At 35.6% G+C, this 22783-nt stretch overlaps 1 protein-coding gene across 12 annotated transcripts in view; it reads left to right on the top strand.

Annotated features, from left to right (window-relative positions):
• The window catches only part of PICALM (phosphatidylinositol binding clathrin assembly protein), a 107255-nt gene extending 84956 nt beyond the window's left edge, over nucleotides 1-22299 (top strand). For 3 of the 12 annotated variants that reach the window (XM_067750616.1, XM_067750620.1, XM_067750625.1), the window contains 8 exons: nucleotides 1027-1143; nucleotides 1236-1266; nucleotides 1447-1546; nucleotides 4909-4932; nucleotides 6320-6379; nucleotides 8101-8205; nucleotides 19583-19685; nucleotides 20955-22299. In XM_067750616.1, the coding sequence (XP_067606717.1) occupies nucleotides 1027-1143; nucleotides 1236-1266; nucleotides 1447-1546; nucleotides 4909-4932; nucleotides 6320-6379; nucleotides 8101-8205; nucleotides 19583-19675 (530 nt within the window). In that variant the 3' untranslated portion in view covers nucleotides 19676-19685; nucleotides 20955-22299. Of the gene's footprint in view, nucleotides 1-1011; nucleotides 1144-1235; nucleotides 1267-1446; nucleotides 1547-4908; nucleotides 4933-6319; nucleotides 6380-8100; nucleotides 8206-19582; nucleotides 19686-20954 lie in introns of all 12 variants that reach the window. The other 9 variants (XM_067750615.1, XM_067750619.1, XM_067750623.1 and 6 more) reach the window with 4 other exon arrangements.
• The last annotated feature ends 484 nt before the right edge of the window (nucleotides 22300-22783 follow it).

Below are 22783 nucleotides of genomic sequence, written 5' to 3'. Positions count from 1 at the left end.
TAATTTCAAGTTTTGTAAAGATTGAGTTCCTGTAAAGTTGGCACCAAATTATATTCTTAATCATGGGGTGGTAAGTGTAGTAATTAAACTCAAGCCATTTAAAGAAATATATTGAGGTGTTGTTAATTTTATAATATACAATTAGTTATCATAAGTATACATACAAAAGTAAGAAGCAAACTTATAAAGAATGTGTATGAACTAGGAATTTATTTTTTTCTGTGCACTAGTAGGTTTATAATTACATTTTTTGATGCATTTGACTTTGTCCTCTTGAGTTTATCTTGCTGGGAAAAAGGATAAAGGAAATAGAAACCAATTGTTCATATTTTATAAACCCCTGTTTTTGGTGACTTTCTTTTTCATATTCTCTGGTATTCCTGGGTTGTGCCGTTCAGTCCTTTGGTGGTTTGTTGATTGGATCTGTTTCACCTTTTACCGTTTGGTAGAGAACCTTAAGGGATTTTATTTTATTTATTTTATTTTATTTTTAATTTTTAAACAGGGTTCTACTTTACTAGATAGTTTTATGCAGTTTGAGTGTAGTTTAACTATTTCTTGTGTATAATTTAGGCTAGCTGTTTTTAGACAGGAAAAGAGATAACCTAGTGGTTCATTTTCACTTGCTTCTAATATACTGTTTTACATATACCTTACATTCTCCACTTTGAAGAGTATTAAAAGGTCTATAAAATATTATTTCTTAAAAGGAACTTTTTTTCAAAGTTACAGAGATATATTTTTTACCTGTATTGCTTCAGGTATAAGTGAGTCTTCAGAAAATTTTGTCAGCTGAGGGGAAGGATTAATTCCATTCCCTTCTCTTTCACAGAGAAGGGATTTGAAATTGTGGATTTCTCCTTTTTCCACTTAAGAGCATTTATTAGTGCCCATTTACCTGGAGGACTTCTCCAGTAAACAAACAAGGAGAAAAGGCAGAGACCTCCTTTAGAAAGCTGTAGCACCATAAAGTTCCTTACAAATCCTATTTCGTCTGTTTGTAACTTTAAGGCTTTGATGAACTAGGTGGACTTCTCAAACCAACAGTGGCCTCTCAGAACCAGAGTCTTCCTGTTGCCAAACTCCCACCTAACAAGTTAGTATCTGATGACTTGGATTCATCCTTAGCCAACCTTGTTGGCAGTAAGTATATTTTGTATTCTTTAATCTTTAAAATAAGTTGTTTTATAAAAATTAGTCTAGTTTTTAAATGCTTTCTTTTTCTCCTGTCCTAGATCTTGGCATTGGAAATGGAACCACTAAGAAGTGAGTGTTTTATTTGTATTCTTTCCCTATGTGCCATTTAGAGGTTGATTAGGCTTTCCTCTCAAGAAAGTATGTGTAGAGATGTCATCTGCATCTTAAATGCTCTGTTCAATCTAAATGTGTAGTAAAGAAACTTCATAATTACACACACTTAATATTCTCACTCATATTTATTTAAAGTGATGTAAATTGGAGTCAGCCAGGTGAAAAGAAGCTAACTGGAGGATCTAACTGGCAACCGAAGGTTGCACCAACAACTGCTTGGAATGCTGCAACAATGGTGAGTTGGAAAAGCTCATTATATACTAACATGAATGATTTAGGTAAATGTGTAACATGAAAATGTTTTTTAAATAGTGATAAGGCATAAGTGGAAAGATTGTTACCAAGTTTTAGAAATATAAGTAATTTGTATTTCTTTTAAAGGAAGCTTGGTTGACTATGTTTGCCAGGTACATTTTAGTAGCTAACATTTATTTAAAGGTTACTTTGTGTCAGGCATGATTCTAACAAATAATATGTGGTTTTGTTTTATATAATCCTCAAATTTACCTTACACGGTAGTAACTATTATCCCAATTTTACAGATGAGGAAATGAAAACACAGGGTTATTAAGTAGTAAGCCCAGATCACAGAGATTGGGTGGGTTTTTAGAACCCAGGCAGCCTTACCTCAGAGCATATTTTCTTAATCACTATTCTCTACTGCTGGTTTCAAATCTATTATTTATCTATCTACAATAAATAAATAACCTTAACACTGAACCAATTGCTAGATTCACACACATACACGTGTTTCCCCCAACAGTGGCTCAGTGTTCACTAATGCAGGGGTCCCCAATGCCTGGGGCCACAGACCAGTATGGGTCCGCTGCCTGTTAGGAAACCGGGCCACACAGCAGGAGAGGTGAGTGGCTGGCAAGCGAGCAGAGTTTCATCTGCCGCTCCCCGTCGCTCGCACTACCGCCTGAGCCATTCTCTCCCCGCTCCTCCACCCGAGGAAAAATTGTGTTCCCTGAAACCCGTCCCTGGTGCCAGAAAGGTTGGGGACCGCTGCACTGATGGTGCAGTGTTCACTAATTCAGTGTTCTGGTGACTTTAAGAATGTAAGTGCAGGAAATAAGGAGAATCAACTATATAAATTATATGACAGTATTAACAAAAGCCAAGCAAGTATAGTTTTAATTGAGTATGCCTATACACATACACATCTCACATAGATTATAATCTTAAATCCCAAAACAAAAAAACTCATTCTAGTGGATTATATATTTTTTTATTTTACAAAAGAGAAAATGAGTGCCAGAGGTATTAAGTGACTTGCCTGAGGCATCCCCACTAATAGGTGCCTGAATTGAGAGACTCTTGCCCTATCCAACTGGCCCCAGAGCTTCTTGCAGTACACTACACTGTTCCCTACTTCTCCATCTTCTGGTCATCTTCATGTCAGAGCTGAAACAAGGCACAGCCCCTGTTTGACCTCAGCTGGGAATGAATGCATCCGGTTACAAATTTTTCACCACTTTGCGCACGTATGTGAATGACTTCAAAAGCACCACAAGTATTGATTTTAGGATTACAAATAAATTTCAGTGCATAGCAAATTTGCAAATACAGAATCCATGAGTAATGAAAATTAATTGTATATGATAATTAATGAGTTAGCATCTAGTACTGAAGAAGTTCTAATGGTTTTAATTAATATAAGGTATGGTCGTCCCAGAGTAGTTTTGTGGCCGTACCCCAATCCTTGGTCAGCTGCTGTTTTACCAATCCAGTAAGTCTCCCTGCATCGGAGAAAACCAATTTTTTTGTAGAAAAATTTGAAACATGCTTTCTTGCAACAGTGTGTGCTAATCAGCAGTTGATTACACGAGCCACACATTGTATCCTTTCTGTTGTTGTTAGAGACCCCCATTATCCTTTTTTTTTTTAATTTTTTTTTATTGGAGTATAGTTGCTTTACAGTGTTGTGTTAGTTTCTGCCGTATAGCAAAGTGAATCAGCCACACGTATACATATATCCCCATTTGCCCACTTTTTTTTAATATACCTTCAGGGGCGTTCTTTTTTTAAATTTTTTTCATTTTATTTATTTATTTATTTTTTACATCCTTATTGGGTTATAATTGCTTTACAATGTTGTGTTAGTTTCTGCTGTACAACAAAGTGAATCAGCTATATGTATACCTATATCCCCTCCCTCCTGAGTCTCCCTCCCATCCTCCCATCCCACCCTCTAGGTCCTTACAAAGCACCAAGCTGATCTCCCCACATTATCCTTGTTATAGCTACTTTTTGTTATTAAATCTCTTCCAGAGTACTGTGCTGTTTTGCTGTTTCCTTGGGTTAATTGTATGTTAAAATTAATAGGGCTGAGCTAAAAATAGTGTGCTGTTAAAGTTTTACATGACATTAAAGAGTTTTATTAGTTTCAGTCTCCATTAATGGAAAATAATATTGAAATTTAGCCACCTTTTTAAATCAGTACTTTTTCTCTGGTAGTGGTCACTACCGTCACCAATAATAAAACCTTGCATTTAAATAGTTTACATTTTTACACACACACACTCACACACACACTATCCGGAGTCTGTAAATAGTGCACTCTTGGGGGAGTTTGAGCAGCTATTGTCCCAGCTGTAAGGATAAAGTTATGCAATTTTTTTTTTCCCTCAATTGCAAAGCAACTAGAAAGCAGATTTAAATTGAAATCCATCCTTTCTGACTCGCAATCAGTGTTTTTCCCACTCTAACACACCTCTCTGACTAAGGATGGCAGGAGGTTAGGTTAGTAGATGTTATAGCCTCAGGAGTGAATTATACATTGACAGTATATGAGGAATGATATAAATCCAAATGATATAAAAATACAATGAATATTTTCTTATTTTGTATGAAATTAGTATTAATCTGTATGAAGTATTAGAAGTTTGTGAATAGCACTTGACTTAAGATTGACTTTTAGCATTTAATAGGCATCTAACCATCTAGAATTTGTTGATAAGAAGCAATATCTATGGTGCTGTGTTGTATACGGTAAGGTATATCATCTCTTAAGGATTTTGGTAAAACATTTGTATGTATGTATTTTATAGAGGTTCTTTGTAATGACTAACATTTAGGGCTGGTGATGTGATTCACTACTTAGATAAACTGCTGCTTTTGACATTTCTTTACATTTCTAACCTTTTTAATTAATCCTTAAACACTGTCAAGGTTTTTAAATTTTTTAAAATTTTAACCATTCATTGATGTTTTATTAAAATATATAATGATGTTACACTACCAACTCTTTCTATTACTGTTTGCTTTTTTCTGTGGTAGACATTATGCAATGCAACCCTGTTTATGGGATGCACTGTTGATGCTACTGATAGATTTTATGTTTTGATGACACTTGTAATCGATAAACTATTATGTAAGTAAGGTGATGATGCCAAAGACTAAATTTCCTGTGTCAACCTTGATAGTGTTTTAGTATAGATGTTCTTCCATTAGATACTGGAAATACAAGGGATTTTAAGTAGTTAATGAATGTTCATGTGAACTAAAATGCTCTCTATGTATTTTCTGTTGTGTAAGTACTTGTTCTAATCCAGTGTTATTGCATTATGTAATTGTTCTCCCTGGGAAAAACAGAATGGCATGCATTTTCCACAATACGTAAGTGACCAAAAACTAGCCTTTTTTGCAATAAATTGGCATGCTGTTAACCAATGCTGTAGCAGAATCTCATAACCTTCTAGCTATTACTTGTTTTCACATTCAGATTTTCAATGTGCCAAAAATTCTTCCTAGCATCTACTGATTTTGTGGGTTTGTTGCAGAATTGATTCTGATGGTGGCATGGGAAATACAAATTTTTTTTCTTGCTTAATATTCTGCCATTTGCTGCCAGATGGCTGGGTGTCTGTGTCTGTATCTGTGCTGCCACTATGCACTTGATGACTTCTGAATGAAGGGAAATGTTGATTGTGGTAATGTTGAAAATAACAATTGCATGAAATCTTACAGGCTTCTGCTGAACTTGGCAGTTTGTCTACTGCTCTCGCAGCTCTTGGTTTTTAAGTAGGGAGAGACCAATAAGTCCTACATGCTCACCCAAATACTAAACTTTTAACTGTTCACTTTAGTTATGCTTCATTTAACTTCTCCATGTGTATGTTCAAATTGCCATATAATTTGTTATTTTTCATGTTTTAGCAGTGTTATTGGTCTTTCACCTGTATTCAGCTTCTTCAGTTTTTATTATAAGATAACACATACAGGGAATGTTGTTAAGACAGCAGATATGTCTAAAATGATTCTGTGCTGAGATTGTCTATTTTGAGTTAAAGTGGGAGGAGGAAGGGACCTTAAACATCTTAGTGGTAGATGGCTCTTTTAGGACTTAAAGCATAAACAGACTTAAAAATGTATCGCTCTTCCAAATTGGTGCTTTGCAGAAGATAGTTTACATAATTTATGAAATAAATTAGAAGGAATACTAGTATACATGCTCTATGTAAGAACTTGTGCTTCTTAGAAATAGTCATACTCCATAGTGGTTTGAAATCTTTGGAGTTATTTGAAAAGAGTGAATGAGGTCCTTAGAAACTAATTTTTTGGAAGATCAGATTGTTCATGGATTTGGGATCTTTACATTTTATTTTGCTCAAAAAATGAAGTACCTAGGAAAACATTCAGTAATGCTACTTTTCTAGGCAAACATTTTTTATGTTAGTGATAGACTTTAAATTTAGAACTTTGAGTATTTTTTAAAATCTGAATATTTTTAAAGCTTGTAAAAGCACAATGAAATCTTAGATCACTGTTGTATCTAACTTTAAATGGTATTTTTTCTTTCTTATAATTCTTCTTTTCCGCTAATTTCAAGACACTTTTTTTCATTGAGCTTTAATTGACACAATTATTAACGAACACAAATGTCATATTTAATCACAGCTGTCTTAGCAATTCTTTTTAGTGGAACTACAGCTATTAATTCCTTGAACTCCGTTGACATACATGAGTTATACTTCCTTGTTTATTTTTTCTTTCATCATGTCAGGCACCCCCTGTAATGGCCTATCCTGCTACTACACCAACAGGCATGATAGGATATGGAATCGTAAGTATTTTTCCCAACACAGCTTTTTGAAAATAGGTTGACTCACATTTAACATGAATTTATTTCGCAGCTTAACTGAAAAAAGAACTTAGTGCCACATATATCCTTAATGCCTAACACAGAACCTTGCACCATAGCATAGGTTTCATAAGTATTTCTAGAATAGTCATTATACAACAGATACTATTTATTAATGTTCACTGTATTTACTTGGCTTATTTTTCCTCTCATAAGTTTGTTAGGCATTTTATACTTCATTATGAACTCATTTAAACATTAGTGTTAACTCCAAGTCTTCGTTGCTGTGATCTTACATTAATACCAGTGAGGTCTTATAACCTGAATACCACTCTAGAGGAAGGGGGGAATTAATATTTCTTGAATTGTGTAGGGGTAAATTTAGTTCAGTAAAGGCCACAGAAATTTTCCTATGACATGATTGGGATAGTACAGAAACAGTCCTTAAACCTTTAAGCTGCCCACAACCCACATTCTAGACTGCCCTTACTCTCCCAACTCTCTTAATACATAGACTCACATAAATAAGAAATGAAGGTAGTGGCTTCAGCCCACCACACACTTGGCGGAACTGTTGCTGTTGGGAGGCAGCACTGCATCCGTTGGTATTGCTACTGTGGCTGCTTCTGCTACTTCTTTATTTATTATACATCTGTAGCTCTTTTCCTGCATATGAAGGAGTTTCACAGCTTTTGGATTAGTAGTCATTACATTAAAAAGGTGTCTGCACAAAAAACTCAAAATGAATCTCACTACAAATAGGAGTCATCCTAAAAGGTTAAATAGAACTTGCAGAAAGGTAAGGTTTTAGAATATAGCATTTTAACCAAAATAATATGGTGGTCAGTGTGTACTTTATTTTGTCACTTACGTTAATTATATACCATGGAGTGGTAATTTTTAAAGAGATGGTTGGTTGAGATTTTCAATTATTTAAGAATGAACTAACCTCTTTGTGTGTAATTTAAGCCTCTTGGTTTTCCCTAAAAACGTCTGAAATAAAATGAAAGAACCATTGGGTTCTTTCAATTGGGAGTAAACTTCTTCAAACAATCAACTATTTTCCCTTGTGCTTATTTGCATAATGGCATAAGAACTTGATTTGATACACAAAGGCAGTTTTCTTTGAAATGTCTTAGCCATTTTATAGTTTCAAGTTTCCCATGTCTAAAGCTGGCAAATTTGGAAATTTTTTTGGTCTAAATTATTTTGTCTGTTTATCGTAGTTTGAATTTTGCAACTCATGTAGAAAAAGTTGAGCTTTTTTGCAAACTTTAAAAGATGAGCACATTAAAGACTTTCCATATAAAAAAAAATACTCCTAAAAATTTGTAGATGGGGCTTCCCTGGTGGCGCAGTGGTTGAGAGTCCGCCTGCCGATGCAGGGGACATGGATTCGTGCCCGGTCCGGGAGGATCCCACATGCTGCGGAGCGGCTGGGCCCGTGGGCCGTGGCTGCTGGGCCTGCACGTCCGGAGCCTGTGCTCTGCAACGGGAGAGGCCACAGCAGTGAGAGGCCCGCGTACAGCAAAAAAAAAAAAAATTTGTAGCTGTCAGTCTTATTTGCATTTACAGGTATTTTCCCTTTGAGTTACTGCAAAAGTACTAGTACTGTTCATCCCTGTCATCCTTCTTGTTTACTTACTCATAATAAGGAAAATGTGAGTTAACATCCTTTAACTTGACATTTTTTGTTTTTTTAGCCTCCTCAAATGGGAAGTGTACCTGTAATGACACAACCAACCTTAATATACAGCCAGCCTGTCATGAGACAACCAAACCCTTTTGGCCCTGTATCAGGAGCACAGGTACTAATTAACATGCTACACGTAACTGTTTTAATGTGCTTGATGTGGAAGAAATATAATAGCAAAAAATCCTTTTATACAACTTGAGAAGCAGGTTATTAGCATTTTTTCCCCTTCATTGTGGATGTTATTTTCTTCGCATATCTTTCTCATCTAAGAGTTTGTAGGAATATTGATTATTTAGAAAGAAAGGATAAGCAGATTACAAATATTAAAGATGGAAAATTCTTGATAACTTACAGTTGGTGGGTCCAGAGGATGGTTTTTCTGAGGTTAAGGAACCTTTTTTCTGATGATGATTCTGACATGCTCTCCTTTGTGGGCCTTAGAAACCTTGAACTCAGAACTCAGTGCCTTGGCTTGAATGGTGCTACAATAAAGGTGTTGCCTTTGAGATATTTGTGAAACTTGACGAGTCTTCAAAAGTTGCGAATGCTGTTTTTTCATTAGATAACTTCCTGCTGCTAAAGATCATATTTAAAAGCAACCCCTCCAAAAGGACAAAAAAGCTTGAAATGCCATGCTGACCTAATGTCTTCACAGGAAAGACTTTCCTCTTCAAATGTTTCTAAGGCCTTCTTCCAGTTCAAGAAAATTCACCTAAATATTCACTCTTTCTTTTTCATCTCGTTGTTAGCATCAGGGGAATCTGTTTTTTCTGAAAAAAAGCTTCTCATTGTGGTTAGGAGAGGAGATATGAAGTTTCTCTGTTATTTACTTCTCTGGCAGCATACTATGGAATGAGATCCTTGTAAAGTGATAGGACAGCTTGTCCTTCTGTATCTGTGGCTGTGCTCATATCATTTAACAGTTAGAAATAATGACATGTGATTGTTAAAGTACACCTTTCTTGGCTTCCGATGCCAACTGATTGGTTACTTTATGTGTTTAATGCTATTTGAAAACATTCATGGGAGCATTTGGTAATGGACTTATTCCTTTTCCACTTGAATGGATATAAGTATTACACTTGCCAGTGCATACAGTGTTACATGGCCAAAATTATTTGTATTGATCCAGTTGAAGCTTTTGTCTCAGAAACAGAAACAGAAAACAGAATATATTGTTACCTTAACCTTGGATGCTGCCTGACAGTCTCCAAGCACTTTCACATACATTATCTCATCTTATTCTCAAAATAATCTTTAAGGTAGATGGGCCTAGGATCACTATTGTCATCATCCTTTATCTTTATAGATAAAGAAAGTTGAGACTTGGAAAGGTTCTTCAACTAAATAAGTGGTGAAATGCAACTTAGCTCCCAGAATCCTTGATTCCTGGTCGAGTGCTCATTTGTGCCACACTGCCTCTCTACTAGTGCAACTCAGCCCCTGTGGCCACTACCGTAGTACTGTCTTCCTTTTGTCAGCAACGAAGCACTCTGCTAATTCCTTGGGTTTCCTGTTATATTATAAACTATATTTATGTATTTGGGATATAACTACTGTAGTTGTCAAGAGCATCCTATACAATTTTGGATAATACTTTTAACCTTGAAACACTTTATATGAGGGTTTTTTTTTTAATATGGTAAAAAAAAAATCTTAGTAAAATCTACCTTTAAAAAAATTGCTGGCCTCCTGGCATGTTTTCTTAACACAGATTTTATATCCTGTTTCCTTTTGAAATCCATGTAACTTTCACTGAAACACCAAAAAAAGTGCAAGAATTTCCAAGTTCTTTAAATGAAAGAGTGATAGAACTGCCTTTTTCTAATTATACCAGAAGAGAAGAGAATGAGAACATTAAGGTAATAAGTTTCTAGTTGAGAAATCAAATTTGAAGCGAGTACTTAATTTTAAATATTACTGATTGAGAAAAGCCTGTGAAGGAAGGAAATTGATAACTAGGAAAAGAAAATCAGGTGGCAGTAAAGTGGCTCAAAGAGGCTTTGGTCTTCTCCTTATGCAGTTATTTGAATCAGTTGAAAGTCAGAATCTTAAATTTTATGTTACTTTTAATTCCTTTTACCCCTTTGTTTTCCATATGTCTTGTCATAAAGTCCCACTAATTGTTCCTCTGCTATTATTAGCTCCACCCTTTTTGCAGTCTATATCCTTTGCCCAGATTGGAACTTTTCTTGCCTTTCTAATTTAATCCATTTTGTAGATACTGGAGTAAACTTTTATAGGCAGCATTTGTATCATCTCCATATTCAAAAATCTGAGGAGACAAATCTAACATAACTGAAATGTAAGGCTTTCCTTCTGTCATAAAAACTACCTCACAAAATCTCCCTCTTTGTAAGAATAATAATGAATAAACAGAATATTCAATTCCCATGCCTTTATAACTCTCGATAAGTATCCAGTGTTCTGCTGCTGTTTGTCTTTTCCAGAAGTCCTTTGTCTGTCATAAAGTGCGTTTACTCTTTACTCAATCTTAGTCATGTCTTGTCCCTTTTCAGTTCTTCTGAGATCTGAAGTTCTTTTCCTTATTCTGCATTATTTTTCTTTATAGAACTTACCACTACTTGACATCTGTTTGTCCATCAGTCTATCCATTTGTCCGTTCATCCATCCATCCATCTGATCCCATATTAGATTGTAACCCTCATAGAGGCAGGCTTAGATGTGGCTTGTTTACTTCTGTGTTCATGGTTCCTAAAACAGTGCCTGATTCATGATAGTTTTTGAACATTATTTGTCAAACAAGTGAATTTGGTTGAAAACTTACCTTTACCATTTCGTAACTTACTCTGCTTCTCATTGGTATAGCTTTTTACTTACTTATAACCATTGTAATAATTTATAGCAGTGTTCAAAATTGGTTTAATTTATGCTAATAGACCATAAGTTAAAATGTTAGATGACTGTCACCTGAAGAATGAAGACACCTTTAATTTCATGATTGAATATTTTTAATCATTTAAAAATTAAACGATTTATCTTTGAAGTAGGAAAGATTTTCTCATGCTTTAGTATTTTAATGATTCTTAGCTAGTCCCTTGCATTAACTTTGTCCATCCAATGGTAGTAGTAACCAAAGTAATTTTTCTTAATGAATTACCTTTTAATTGTTCTCTCATTGTTTTGCTCTTTTTTTCAATAAAAATTCCTTGAGGCAGAGACGTCTCTTTGTACATTGTAAAGTAAATGATAGTTTAAATGTAAGTCAAATGCCATCAAAATAGAATCTTTTAATCAAATCCCAGTTCTCCAGCTCTTATCAAAAATCTTTTCCTATTCCTTGAAGTATTTCTTTTGGGAGCCATTACTTACCAAAGGTGTAACTTGTAGCTCCTGGTCTCTTGCCTACTTACCATTGAACCAAGCTAATATACTTGAGAGTACCTCAACCCTCCCACATATATTTATCATATTACCATCAGTGAGGTATTTCAAACAATGTGTTGTGTGTTCTGAATTATATCTAGATTACTCTTAGTGCTGTGTTAGGGCCTGCTAGTGAGAAAGTAGCTAATACCTTCCACATGACTGTTAGCTCAGACTTTTTGTTCTTTAGGAAATGGTCTTCAGAATAGCTTTAATCTAATAGACTACACTGTAGTGTTGAAATTATGCCTCCCTATACACCTATACACTTCTTCTGTTCTGTTCCCATCCCATTTTTTGTGCTGGCTTATTCTGTATTTTTTAAGATATTTTAACACAACTATTAGATGCTTAAAGATGGGTATTACGTTCTTGTGTTCCATGCCTAACATTGTAGCTTTTTTTTTTTTTAATGTTTTACATGAGTGCATCTTTCTAGGTGTTTGACTACATGGAAAACACTAGATACCTTTGGTTAATGCTTTTTTTTCCTCTTCTGTGCTTCCTCACACTATTTGATTGCCTGTTACCGGTTACTAATGTGTTCATTAACTTGGGGAGAGTGGGGACTCTTAATGCCCTCTCGCTCATGCTTTGTATAAATCTTACTGGTACTTACTGGTATATAAATTGAAATATCCATTGCTGGTCAATATTTTATAAACTCGTTCTGCCTTGCAGTATGCAGCTATTATGTTACTAAGCATGAAGACAATTAACCTAGTTAGTTTTGCTTTTTTTAAGTTACTGTGACGTGAGCTAACATTCTCTTAATGAATGTTTATAAGACAGTTTAGATGTTGAAGATTTTTGAGGGGGAGGGTTGTGTTTATTATGTTCTTGTCACTTATTTATATGAGAAACTCAAACTGATCCCTTATCTGTTTTCCCAAAAGCAATATGAAAACCATAGTAGAGTGTTACATTTGGGGATTTATTTTTTAAAATAAGCATATTAAAAGTTTTATTGTTTTCTTGGTTGGTATTGGGGGGCTTTGAGGGGTTTTTTTAATGGAGGCTGTGGTTAAAGATGTAAAATGACTGCTGGGTTTTTTTTGTATTGGCCAAATTTAAGTAAGTATGACATCAGTTAAGTGTCTGAAAGGACACAATGGCTAGTTGTGAGTGCTTTTTACCGATGTAAATGGGGGCACTGTTGGCTTTGGATATTGGAATAATTCAAGTCTTACCAAAAAAAAAAAAAAGCCTTTTAATGACTTTCCTGTGTATAAGAACTAATAGCTCTCTTTGCTTTTAGGCTTAGTTTAGTTTTGTTTGTTTGTTTGTTTACTTTCTTGGTATGTTAACTGTGGGTGTTGGCAGTGCCTCTCTGTCAGCTGATCTGCCCAGCTGCATTTCTGTGAAAGCCTTTTTCCTTGTCAGCAGTGTGTTGTGCTCATTCATCCTTGCTTAGTAGAAGAGCTCAGGAGGGGATTTACTTTGGGAATTGGGATTTAGGACCATAGGTGAGAATGTTTCTGGAGTCCCGTCTGCTTACCATTATTGTTAATAAGACAACATGTACGACCAGGCCTTTTCACTGGATTTTTGCTGAGAACATTTTTTCTAAAAGGTGGAAATCTAATTCTTGTTTTAAACAAAACTTAGAACATATTCATAAAATCTTGGGTGACTGTGAAGTTCTTCAAAATCCTCATGATGAACATCAGTGATTGTGTACGGCACTGTGAATATAGAAAGCACACAGGTATATTGACTGTCTAACATTTACTAGAGAAGTCCTTTTTAAAAAATTATTTCTCGACTCTTAAACTTTTTTCTGTACATTAAAATATAGCCATGAATTCTAGCTGAGTTGAGCTTGAGATAGCAGATTTTAGAGAGAAAGCAAAGCACCAGCCTTGGAGTCAGCAGATCTGCTTTCGAGTCTGTTATTAGTGTCCTGGGGCTGCTGTAACAAAGTGTACCACAAACTCGATTTCTTAAAACAGCAGGAATTTAATCTCTCACAGTTCTGGAGTCTTAAGGTCCGAAAACAAGGTGTCAGTAGGGCCACGCTCCTCCTGAATTCTCTAGAGGAGGATCCTTCCTTGCCGCTTCCAGCTTTTGGTAGCCCCAGTCATTCCTTGACTTAGAGCTGCAGCACTTCAGTCTCTGCCTCTTTCACATGGCATCCTCCTTGTGTCTCTGTCTTCACATGGCCTTTCCCTCTTTTTACAAAGACATCAGTCATTGGACTAGGGCCCACCCTAACGACCTTGTCGTAACTTGATTACAACTGCAGAAACCCTATTTCCAAATAAGGTCACATTCATAAATACATTCATAGGGGGTCAGGGCTTCAGCGTATCTTTTTAGGGGATACAGTTCAACAGACTCTCAGCTCGACTCCTCACTTAACTTAACCGGGTGTTTCAGAGAAAATTGTCTACGTAACTTTGATGAGCCTCAGTTTCTTTATATATAGAATGGTGATTTTTACCTTGTGTACTTTATAAGTTTGTTGAAAGGTCCAAATGAAAATATTTGTAATTGACTTAGGAATGTGGATGTTTATGTTTTTTTATTGATGATTATAAGGAACCTTTTTTGTCTTTAGAAGAAAATGTTACAAGGTTGCCCTATTTTCAGAAATTGTTTCTATTCCATGAGGTGTCCCTATTCCCAACTTCTGATTTATAATAATACAGTTTATATTTCTTCCCATGTGTTACAGATTATCTTTATTGTAAATATAATAATTCATACTTCATTATTTTGAAACCTTAATCATGACTCACTATTATCTGATGACATCAGATAAACTCATAGAGAACCACAGGCTAGGGTAGTCACTGTGGTGTGGGGATGGGGCGGGCTGGGTGAGCACGGTCTGCATTAGGGCCTGAATCATCCACATGAGGTGTAGACGCTGGACATTGTTTACAGGAACCTGACACACCGCTCTTGAGGACTCTGTCAGCAGCACCTGAATTGGCTCAGCATTTGTGGAGGTGGTGTTACCCTAAAGGACCAAGCTTTATTTTATAGTAATTAAAATCTTTATTTGGTCCAATTTAATACAGTTTATAAGTCTCTTTTTGTGGGGAGGGGCAAACCTCTTTTGAAAATGTCTAAGTCTAAGGAACTCTGTCTTAGACGTTTTTAGTGGAAGCCCAATAGATAAATCAGGTAAAAGCAGGTAGCCTCAAGCTCATATATGGAACACAGTTTGGAAATTTTTTTTAACCAAACAAAAGTGCCATATTTTCAATAAACAGCAAATAAGTGGTGCATTGTAGGCACATGTAATTATTATTTTGTCTCCTTATGTACCAGTTGACATAAACGTTACAGCTTTTCATTTTCTTTGGTTTTCAAGGGGTAAGAGTCTAATATGAATGAGCAGTGAACATTTTATTCAAATAAGCTGAGCCAGTTTTCATGATTTCCATCCATCAAATGGAACTTTAAACAGACTTCTCTTACCCTTGCAAATACTTCTGATATACAGAAATGTTGTTTATTTTTGGCTTAGGTCAGTTAATAGTATTTCCTCCCATGAGTTTAGGAAATCTTCTGATCTATTTCCCTCTCTCCAATTTGGTCTTCTTTAACTCTTTGTCGGTTTAGGTTGCCATAATTCTAAGGAGATGACTTAGATGCCATTTTGGAATAATGTCACTCCTATGTTAATAGTTTTAAGTTATGTGGACTCTAGCAGTAGAGAGGTTTAGAAACAACACATTCAAAGAGAAATCCTCTTAGGTCACTGTTTGGTGCCCCTAAGACAAGATGAAGTAGTGCTTTGAAGGTGACAGGAGTAAGGTTGGCGTAACTTTGTGATGTTATTGATGGGCAGAAGCCCAAGATGGGTTGTGTTAAGCATAAACCCAAGAAGCAGTTATCAAAAGGCACTAGACTCAACGTACAGGACAGGCCCTCTACCTTATGCAGTGGAGAAAGGAGTCCTCTCTTTTAGCTATACTTCACAGAGACAGCTGAGAATAGCATTATCTTTAGTATAAAATTTTGGAATGCAGCACTATATGTTTATATCCCTGTGCATCTGGATTCAGTGGTCTGGCCGTGGTCTAACATTATTCAAAAACAACATACCTTTCTGTGCTCAGTTTTATATCTGACATCTCTGTGAAATCATATTAGGTAGGGCTGAGGTTTCTAAAATGTTTCCATTGCACAGCAATATCAGGAAAATATTCTTTAAGCATGTACCCTCAGTGTATTTATATTTATATATCCCTACAACAATATGTACATTAAATAACATGTAAAAATAGACATTTTAAAAGGGTAAAAATTAATAGGGAAGTTCTAATACTTCTAATATCTGACTTTGGTGACATTTTTATACAGAGCTTGTTTTATCACCAAAAAACATTTTAATTTAGCATGTTATAGAATGCTTATAATATGTGTAAGTCACTGCTAGTTGCTGAACAAGAGACAGGGAGAATATGTTTCTTACATCTGAGGAGCCTAAAGGTGAGTATAATATGGAAGCACAAGTGACTGGTTGATGGTAAAATAAGAACTATTATAAGAGCAACACAGACAAGACAGAGTGGCTCCTATTATGTAAGACTAGATGAGCATTTGATTGTAGGTGGTAAGGAAGGTTGAACTAATATTTGAGTGACTAACCTATGCCAGGGTGCTTTTTGTATATTTTAATCCTCAAGACAGCCATTAACGGGGATGTGGGTATTGGGTCTTGATATTCTTAACCTCATTTTACAAAAGAGCCAGGATTAGATTCCTTTCCATAAAACTGTGCTCTCTCATCCCAGGCAAAGGAAATACGCCCATTTTTTCCTAAGATGTTAACTTTGCTTCTTCAAGAAAGACAAAATGAGTCTTTACAGCATTGCTATTTGCTATCCAGGCTTTTGGATACAAATTCAAATGTAAAGATGTGGCACCTTGCTTCTTCGCTAAGAATTTTAAGCACAGCCAAGTTTGTCCTTAAATACCCAGTCTTTTATTCTCCCGTAAGCTTTCAATTGCACTAGGTTCACTTTCTGAGACTGATGCTATTTTCCTGTTCTAACATGAAATTTTCTTTCTTTGGTGTTGAATGGGAGTAGAATGAAGGAGTAACCATTTCTATTTATGATCTTTAGTGTGCTGATAGAATTCTTTTTTAAAAATTCCTTTATTCTCTGTATGTTTGCTTTTTTATAAAGTTAACTTACGATTTCTGTACTCTTGTCTTTACTATACTAAACACACACTACAGCCAAAAAAAAATCTTTGCTCTGGAGATAAAAACAAAGATTTTTGGTAACATTAGATTCTTTTTTTTTCTATTTCAACGTATTTTTTTTAAAGGTTGATTAGAGTGGCGGGAGTGGGTGAAGGGAATGTCAGCTGAGAGTTGCCATCATCAATTACTTGTACATTTTAGTATTTTTATTTATCTGCGGCTCTTCTTTCACTGCTTCTCAGTATTTCATTTTCCTATAAAATGAGAAGACTTTAAGTATGTCTGTATTAGACTAGTGAGACTGACTGCTTTGTTTAAATGGCATATTTAGTTGTGAGATAGGTCGATTTAATTTGAACAAACTGATAGCTGTACTAATTTTTTAGTTCTGTGGGAATTTTGGTATAGAGAATGTTACTTGAAATAAATGAGTGAAAGTCTTTTTCTTTTGTTTGGTGTGTGTGTGTGTGTTGGCATATTTGTAGTAGAATTTTACTGGAATGGTCAGTTACAATTTGTCTTACGCTGGCTTGTAAAATACGGTGATATTGTAATTAATGATGGTCATTGGATTTTTTCTTTTTTTAAATTCCTTATCCTCCAGTACGTAGCAACCCTACGTGTTCTTTAATCTACTCCCAAGAATTATAAGTAAAGGAGGGTTAACTTGACTTTCTCAGGCTCTTTAAATCCTGCTGCTTCTCACCCACCAGGATCCTGTTACTCCTTTGTGTACTTTGTTCTTCCTTCTTTCCTTGAGCATTAACTGGGCGATTGCAGTATATTTCCTTTCCTTCTGCTTCCTTATTTACTCGCTGAGCTGACTACCTTCTCACCAGTGCAAGATGTGCCTATGCTTCGGTACAGGTGCCAGGAAGGGGTGGGGCCCGCTGGTGAAGGGCTGCTCCATGGCTCAGTCCTTGGCACTCGCTGCAGTCAGCCAGTCCAGTCTGGGCCAAGGTTTCATCTGCTTGAAATGGATGTTGATGATATGAAACTTACTGCAGGGATATTAAGTCTTGTTTTCTCATGTTTTAATTTAGCTACATATTTTTTATAGGTATAAGACATATGTATATGTTTGTTTTGCCAATTTAACAGAATAGTAGAAGTATTAGTTAGAAACTAGCACTTCTTCCCTCAAGGAAAATTGATCCTCTTCAACATTGTTTTTGAGCCTCCAGGACTTTTCTCCAGCAGTATGCACACATATGGAAAAGAACAGAATTCTGGTGCTCCCTTTGACCATATTCTTCAGGGACATTTTCCCCTGAGACTGTCAGGTCTTCAGACTGCTGCCCTCATGAAAATTTGATTTAAGAAGATGTTTCAGTGTGGGGCTCTCATGGGAGACTGTTGATTTTGGATGCTTAGCTATCTGCAGTAAGCAGGGGGGTTTTGTTGTTGTTTTTTAACTTCAAATGAAAAAGAAAATCTGTTTTGGAGAAAAACCCAGTTAATCTTAAACTCCCTCCAGCTCAGGGATCACTTTACTTAAAATCATTTCGCTTCTGAATGGTCATCCTGGTTGGTCTGAAAGGTGAGGAGGAAATGTCTTTCTAATAAGTTGCACCTTATTCTGTCTCAGCACGTATGATACTTGAATCTCCAAACCCAGACCTGCTGTCCTGTCCTCCCATCTGTAGCTGCTTGTGTAATTCCATCAACTTTTCCATTGTCTCTTCCCATTGTCTTTGAACATTTATTTCTGAGAACAAGGTATGGATTAAGAAAATGACTCAACCACTAATATAACTGAAGATGATTTCTAAACCTGTAAATTAATCTTGGCATCCAAAACAACAAATTGCACATACTTGTGGTGTAATATTTGTTGAAAACTCATTGGCTCTTCATTCTTTATAGTGCTTTTCTTAAGAAAATAAAAAGGTAGAAATGAGATCACTTTGACCCAGCAAAGACAGATTTTGAGCCTTGAAATCCTTTATAGGAATTCGAATGTTGAGGTATGAATTGAAACTGTTTCTACTTAGTCTTAACTTTGATTTAATGCTCAGTTGAACATTCCTGTTCATGCCTCTGCAATCTGATGCAGGAGGAGGAAAAAATTAAAAGTTTGTTCCAAACTAAAATGGCTCATATTTGGTTTAAAATACTCTTAAAGTAGGCTCGGTGAAGGAGATACATGTATGAAATGAACATCTTGGTACTTTAGGGTTACTAAAGATATGTTATGGAGTTCAACAGTCTGCTTGCCTTACTGTATATTCAAATTAAACAACAGGAGCAAATTCCAAGAATCAAGTGAATGTATTCTAACAGGAAGCTGAACCAAAGATCTTAAGTATTCCATGTATTCAGGGCAGTATGCGGGTAGTTGGACCAGATAACCTCTAAGCTCCTTCTACCTCCCAAAGTATAAGCATCAGCTGTGGCATGTCCAGATAAACAGGCAGGAGACAACTCCATGTCAAAAAAGTGTAAACACTGAGAACAGGACTTTCCACCTCTTATGAGGAACGAAGGAAAGGGTATTGCAGCTAGATGTGTTGGGTCTGGACTGAGGTCAGATTTGACACACCGTTTGACAGACAGCCTGGACACAGGAAGCCATCTTCTGTGGCTCACAATTAGGCTGTGGTTCCCGTCCTCCCCTCTCCCACACACACATAAAATAAAAGTCTTAACCATGGGTCAGCTTATTTCAACCTTTTTGGGTAAAAGACTTTATTCCTTTGGAATTCAGAAACAAGAATTTGTTTTCTGAAAAACACATGCCATTGGATACCCTTTTAACTAGACGTGTGACTGAAACTTTTGTTTAAATAATTCCACCTTCTGCAAGGGCTGCCATTATATTTATTAAAGTTGACAAAACAAAAACCACTTCTTCTTTCATTACATTTTCTGCTTTCATGTTCTGTCATTCTGAGATCTTTTTTTCTTTCCCTCTCTCTGTCTTCTTTTCCCCCAGCTGTCGGCAGCATCCAGCCCCTCCAGTCACAGTCCTCACAGAGCTTCAGGAAAGGACCCTTTTGCAGAGCTCTCTTTGGAGGATTTCTTATAAATCACTTTAGGTATTGCTGCTTGTTGGGGGAGATGGGGACTTAAATATCAATACTTTTAAAAATTACCAAACATTAAGCACAATTTACTCTTCTCCTCTGTTTCTTTAAAGGACTCTAGGTTCCCTCTCTTTCTCCTCCTCCTCTGTTCTTTAGGTGAAGAATAGATCAAGACAGGGCATAAGGACAAAGAACTTTTGGAAAATATCTTTAACATTATTAGAAGATGTGAAATCAAAAGACCATCTCACATATGTACATATAAGCATCCACTGTGCACAGCAGATGGATGAGCTCAAACACCAGCCGTTAAAAACTGGGTGTTTTATTCAGTCTTAAAAGATTTATAGAGAACAACACAATTTTACACACTGGATTCAAGCTTTATTAGGAGCATCTTTAGTTTTAACATAATGGCCAGGATTCATTGTGAAGAATTCATTTTAACAATTTCTTTAAAGGGTTATATTTTTATGTATGCCTTTTTCATTTTAAAATAGTAGTATTTTCCAAAAAAACAGCTTATATATTTTTTTTAAATTAAAGGCAAGTGAATACTTAGTGCCCTTTTTGATAGAAAGATTCTGCTTTTGATCCACACTGCCTCTTTTCCTGGAAGACAATGTCATTTGTTCTTCTTGATGCCGTAGCCCCCAGTGTAGATACACCTTCTGGATCTTTGAGAGTTTGTACTCTTCTGATTTGACAACAGTTTATTAGCACATCATTTCAGTAATGTCTTTGGATGAGCAGTTTAAAGGATAAAGATATCATGAGTGAAATATCTGAGTGACTAGTTGACACCCTATTGAAAAGTATTCTTTTGTAGATCTTTCAGATTTTGATTTATATCAGAAATTTTTAATAAATATAATATTACTGTTGCCTTAATTATCTCTGATTTTATTATAATATTTGGAAATAATATTTCAAATTTTGCTTGTTGCCTAAATGAGATTTTTATGTGGAATATTTGTGTTCATGGAGAGATTTTCTGAACTTGTCATGGAAAAATCATTCGTCTTCTTTCTTCCCATATCCCTTGGTTTTTTAGTAATTAGAAAGATATTTGGAAGTTCCTGTAGTAGTTATGCTTCAAATATTGAGTTCTGGCTCATGATAAGCTGATAATACGGACTTCGTTTTGTAATCAGGGTTTGTGATTAGCATGCCATGAACACTTCCAGGCAAGTTGAATAGTAAGAGGCACAAAGCATTTTTACTTATGAGAAGATACCCTACAATGCAGTGAATTAACTTACACTTTTTTTTTTCCCCCAGATACAGTTTATGTAACTAGATGGAAGAGAATGGAATTATTCCAAAAAGACAAGTGCTCAAGCAGCAAATACTTACTTCCAGCAAAATCCAAACTGCTGTCTCTTAAACTCTCATTAGAATGCTACAGTAACCCAATGAAGGCCCATGAAGGAAATTGGGACTAGTCGATAGGAGAACGTATCAATACAGTTTATAAAGCCAAGAATTGCCATGAATTCAGACTGTCTTTTTGGTGACTAATTCTTCAGTTCTTTCATCTCCTGTTAATACCCATAATCAGTAACCTACCAAGAAAAGCCCTTATCTGGAAAGAGTGAAATTTGTATTTGGAAAAGCTGCCTGGAGAGAAGAGCTGTGTCCTTTACTGTAATGCAACAGGACTCTTTTGGGGGGATCAAATCATAATTCTTAATTATGCAGTATCTTTCTTTTCTCCAGTCCTCACAGATACAGAAACAGTAACTAAAATTAACTTTTCTTTTTAAAAAATTATATATTCAGTTTGCAGTAGACATTCCTTAAGTATTTGTATTTATTTATGATTATCAATTTACGTAACATTAATATTGTATCAAACCTCCTTATGAAAATGAGTATGGATGTACACAGTATGTTTGATTTTTATCCATAAGAATGAATCTGATTCAGAATGCTTTTCAGCTGACATACAGAGCACTAAATATTTTAAGGCAAGTCCATAGGTCTGAATCGCTTAAGAATTCTCAGTTTCTATGGGATTTAGGGAAGCATTATAAATGCATTAATCCTTATAGTCAATTCTGTGCCTAGGATTTTGCAAGGGAACAGTTCACAGAACTGGGAAAAGCACTACATTTTAAATTCAGCATTAGTGCATTGGGAAGGGACTTTACTGCTTTGTGCTTGGCATGTCATTATTTTCCATTTGACATTAGGGCCTTTCCAAAATGAATGTGAGGAATTGCTTTCACTTCAAGACTTTCCTTCTTTTCAGTAAAACTCTAGGAGGTGTTATGGGGGGAGGGGAGGGGACAAAATCCTTGAACCTTTTATTTGGCTCATGCCATGTTATGATCATGTACCTTTTAAATAAGGGGAAATAGTATCTTTAAAGTTAATGTCTAGCCAAGAGTTTAGTTAACGAAGAATTAAGCTGCACTGTTGATCGGTGCTTTGTGTAAATACATCTTAACATTTGGGTTGAGAGGGGCCTTAAGAAGGACAGTTTGTTGTAGGAAAGCAATTCTGTACATGAGTTAAGCATACTTGTTGCATTGTCTCTGCAGATTCTATTTTTGTTTACAATATTAAAATGTATGTTAGCAAAAATGGGTGGATTTTCAAATAAAATGCAGCTTCCACAAAACTTTTGTTATGGTATTCTGGTCTGAGGCACATTTACTTTTTTCCTCTTTTCTTTATCATTGGTATTATTATTTTTTGCTAATAAAAGTATACCCAAGTGATTATATTTGATGATTTAATAAAATGTAAAATTTATTTCTCTTTTAACTTAACTTCCAAGAAGCTTGATCTTGGTACTTTTGTTACCTTCTAGAAACTGAACTACTTATTAAAACTGTTCATTTTTGTCTTTTGATCAGACGCCTTCGGTCAGGTAAGTTTAAGGGAGAAAATGCTTTGAATTTGACCTATTGATGCATGTGATTATGTCTGCCAAAGAAACCTCTGACTGTATCATGTTTCATGTTGAATAGTAAGTAGGATCCAGAGTACATGATAGAGGGACTAAAAGCTTTGCATTGATAAATGTCTGCATACTATTTGCCATGGTTGGAAAACATAGTCTTTAACCAATATACATTGTTAATTTTACCACTTTTTAAGTT

The sequence above is a fragment of the Pseudorca crassidens genome, chromosome 9, assembly GCF_039906515.1.
Source record: "Pseudorca crassidens isolate mPseCra1 chromosome 9, mPseCra1.hap1, whole genome shotgun sequence".
NCBI lineage: Eukaryota > Metazoa > Chordata > Mammalia > Artiodactyla > Delphinidae > Pseudorca > Pseudorca crassidens.
This window is presented reverse-complemented; position numbering and strand designations above follow the sequence as displayed.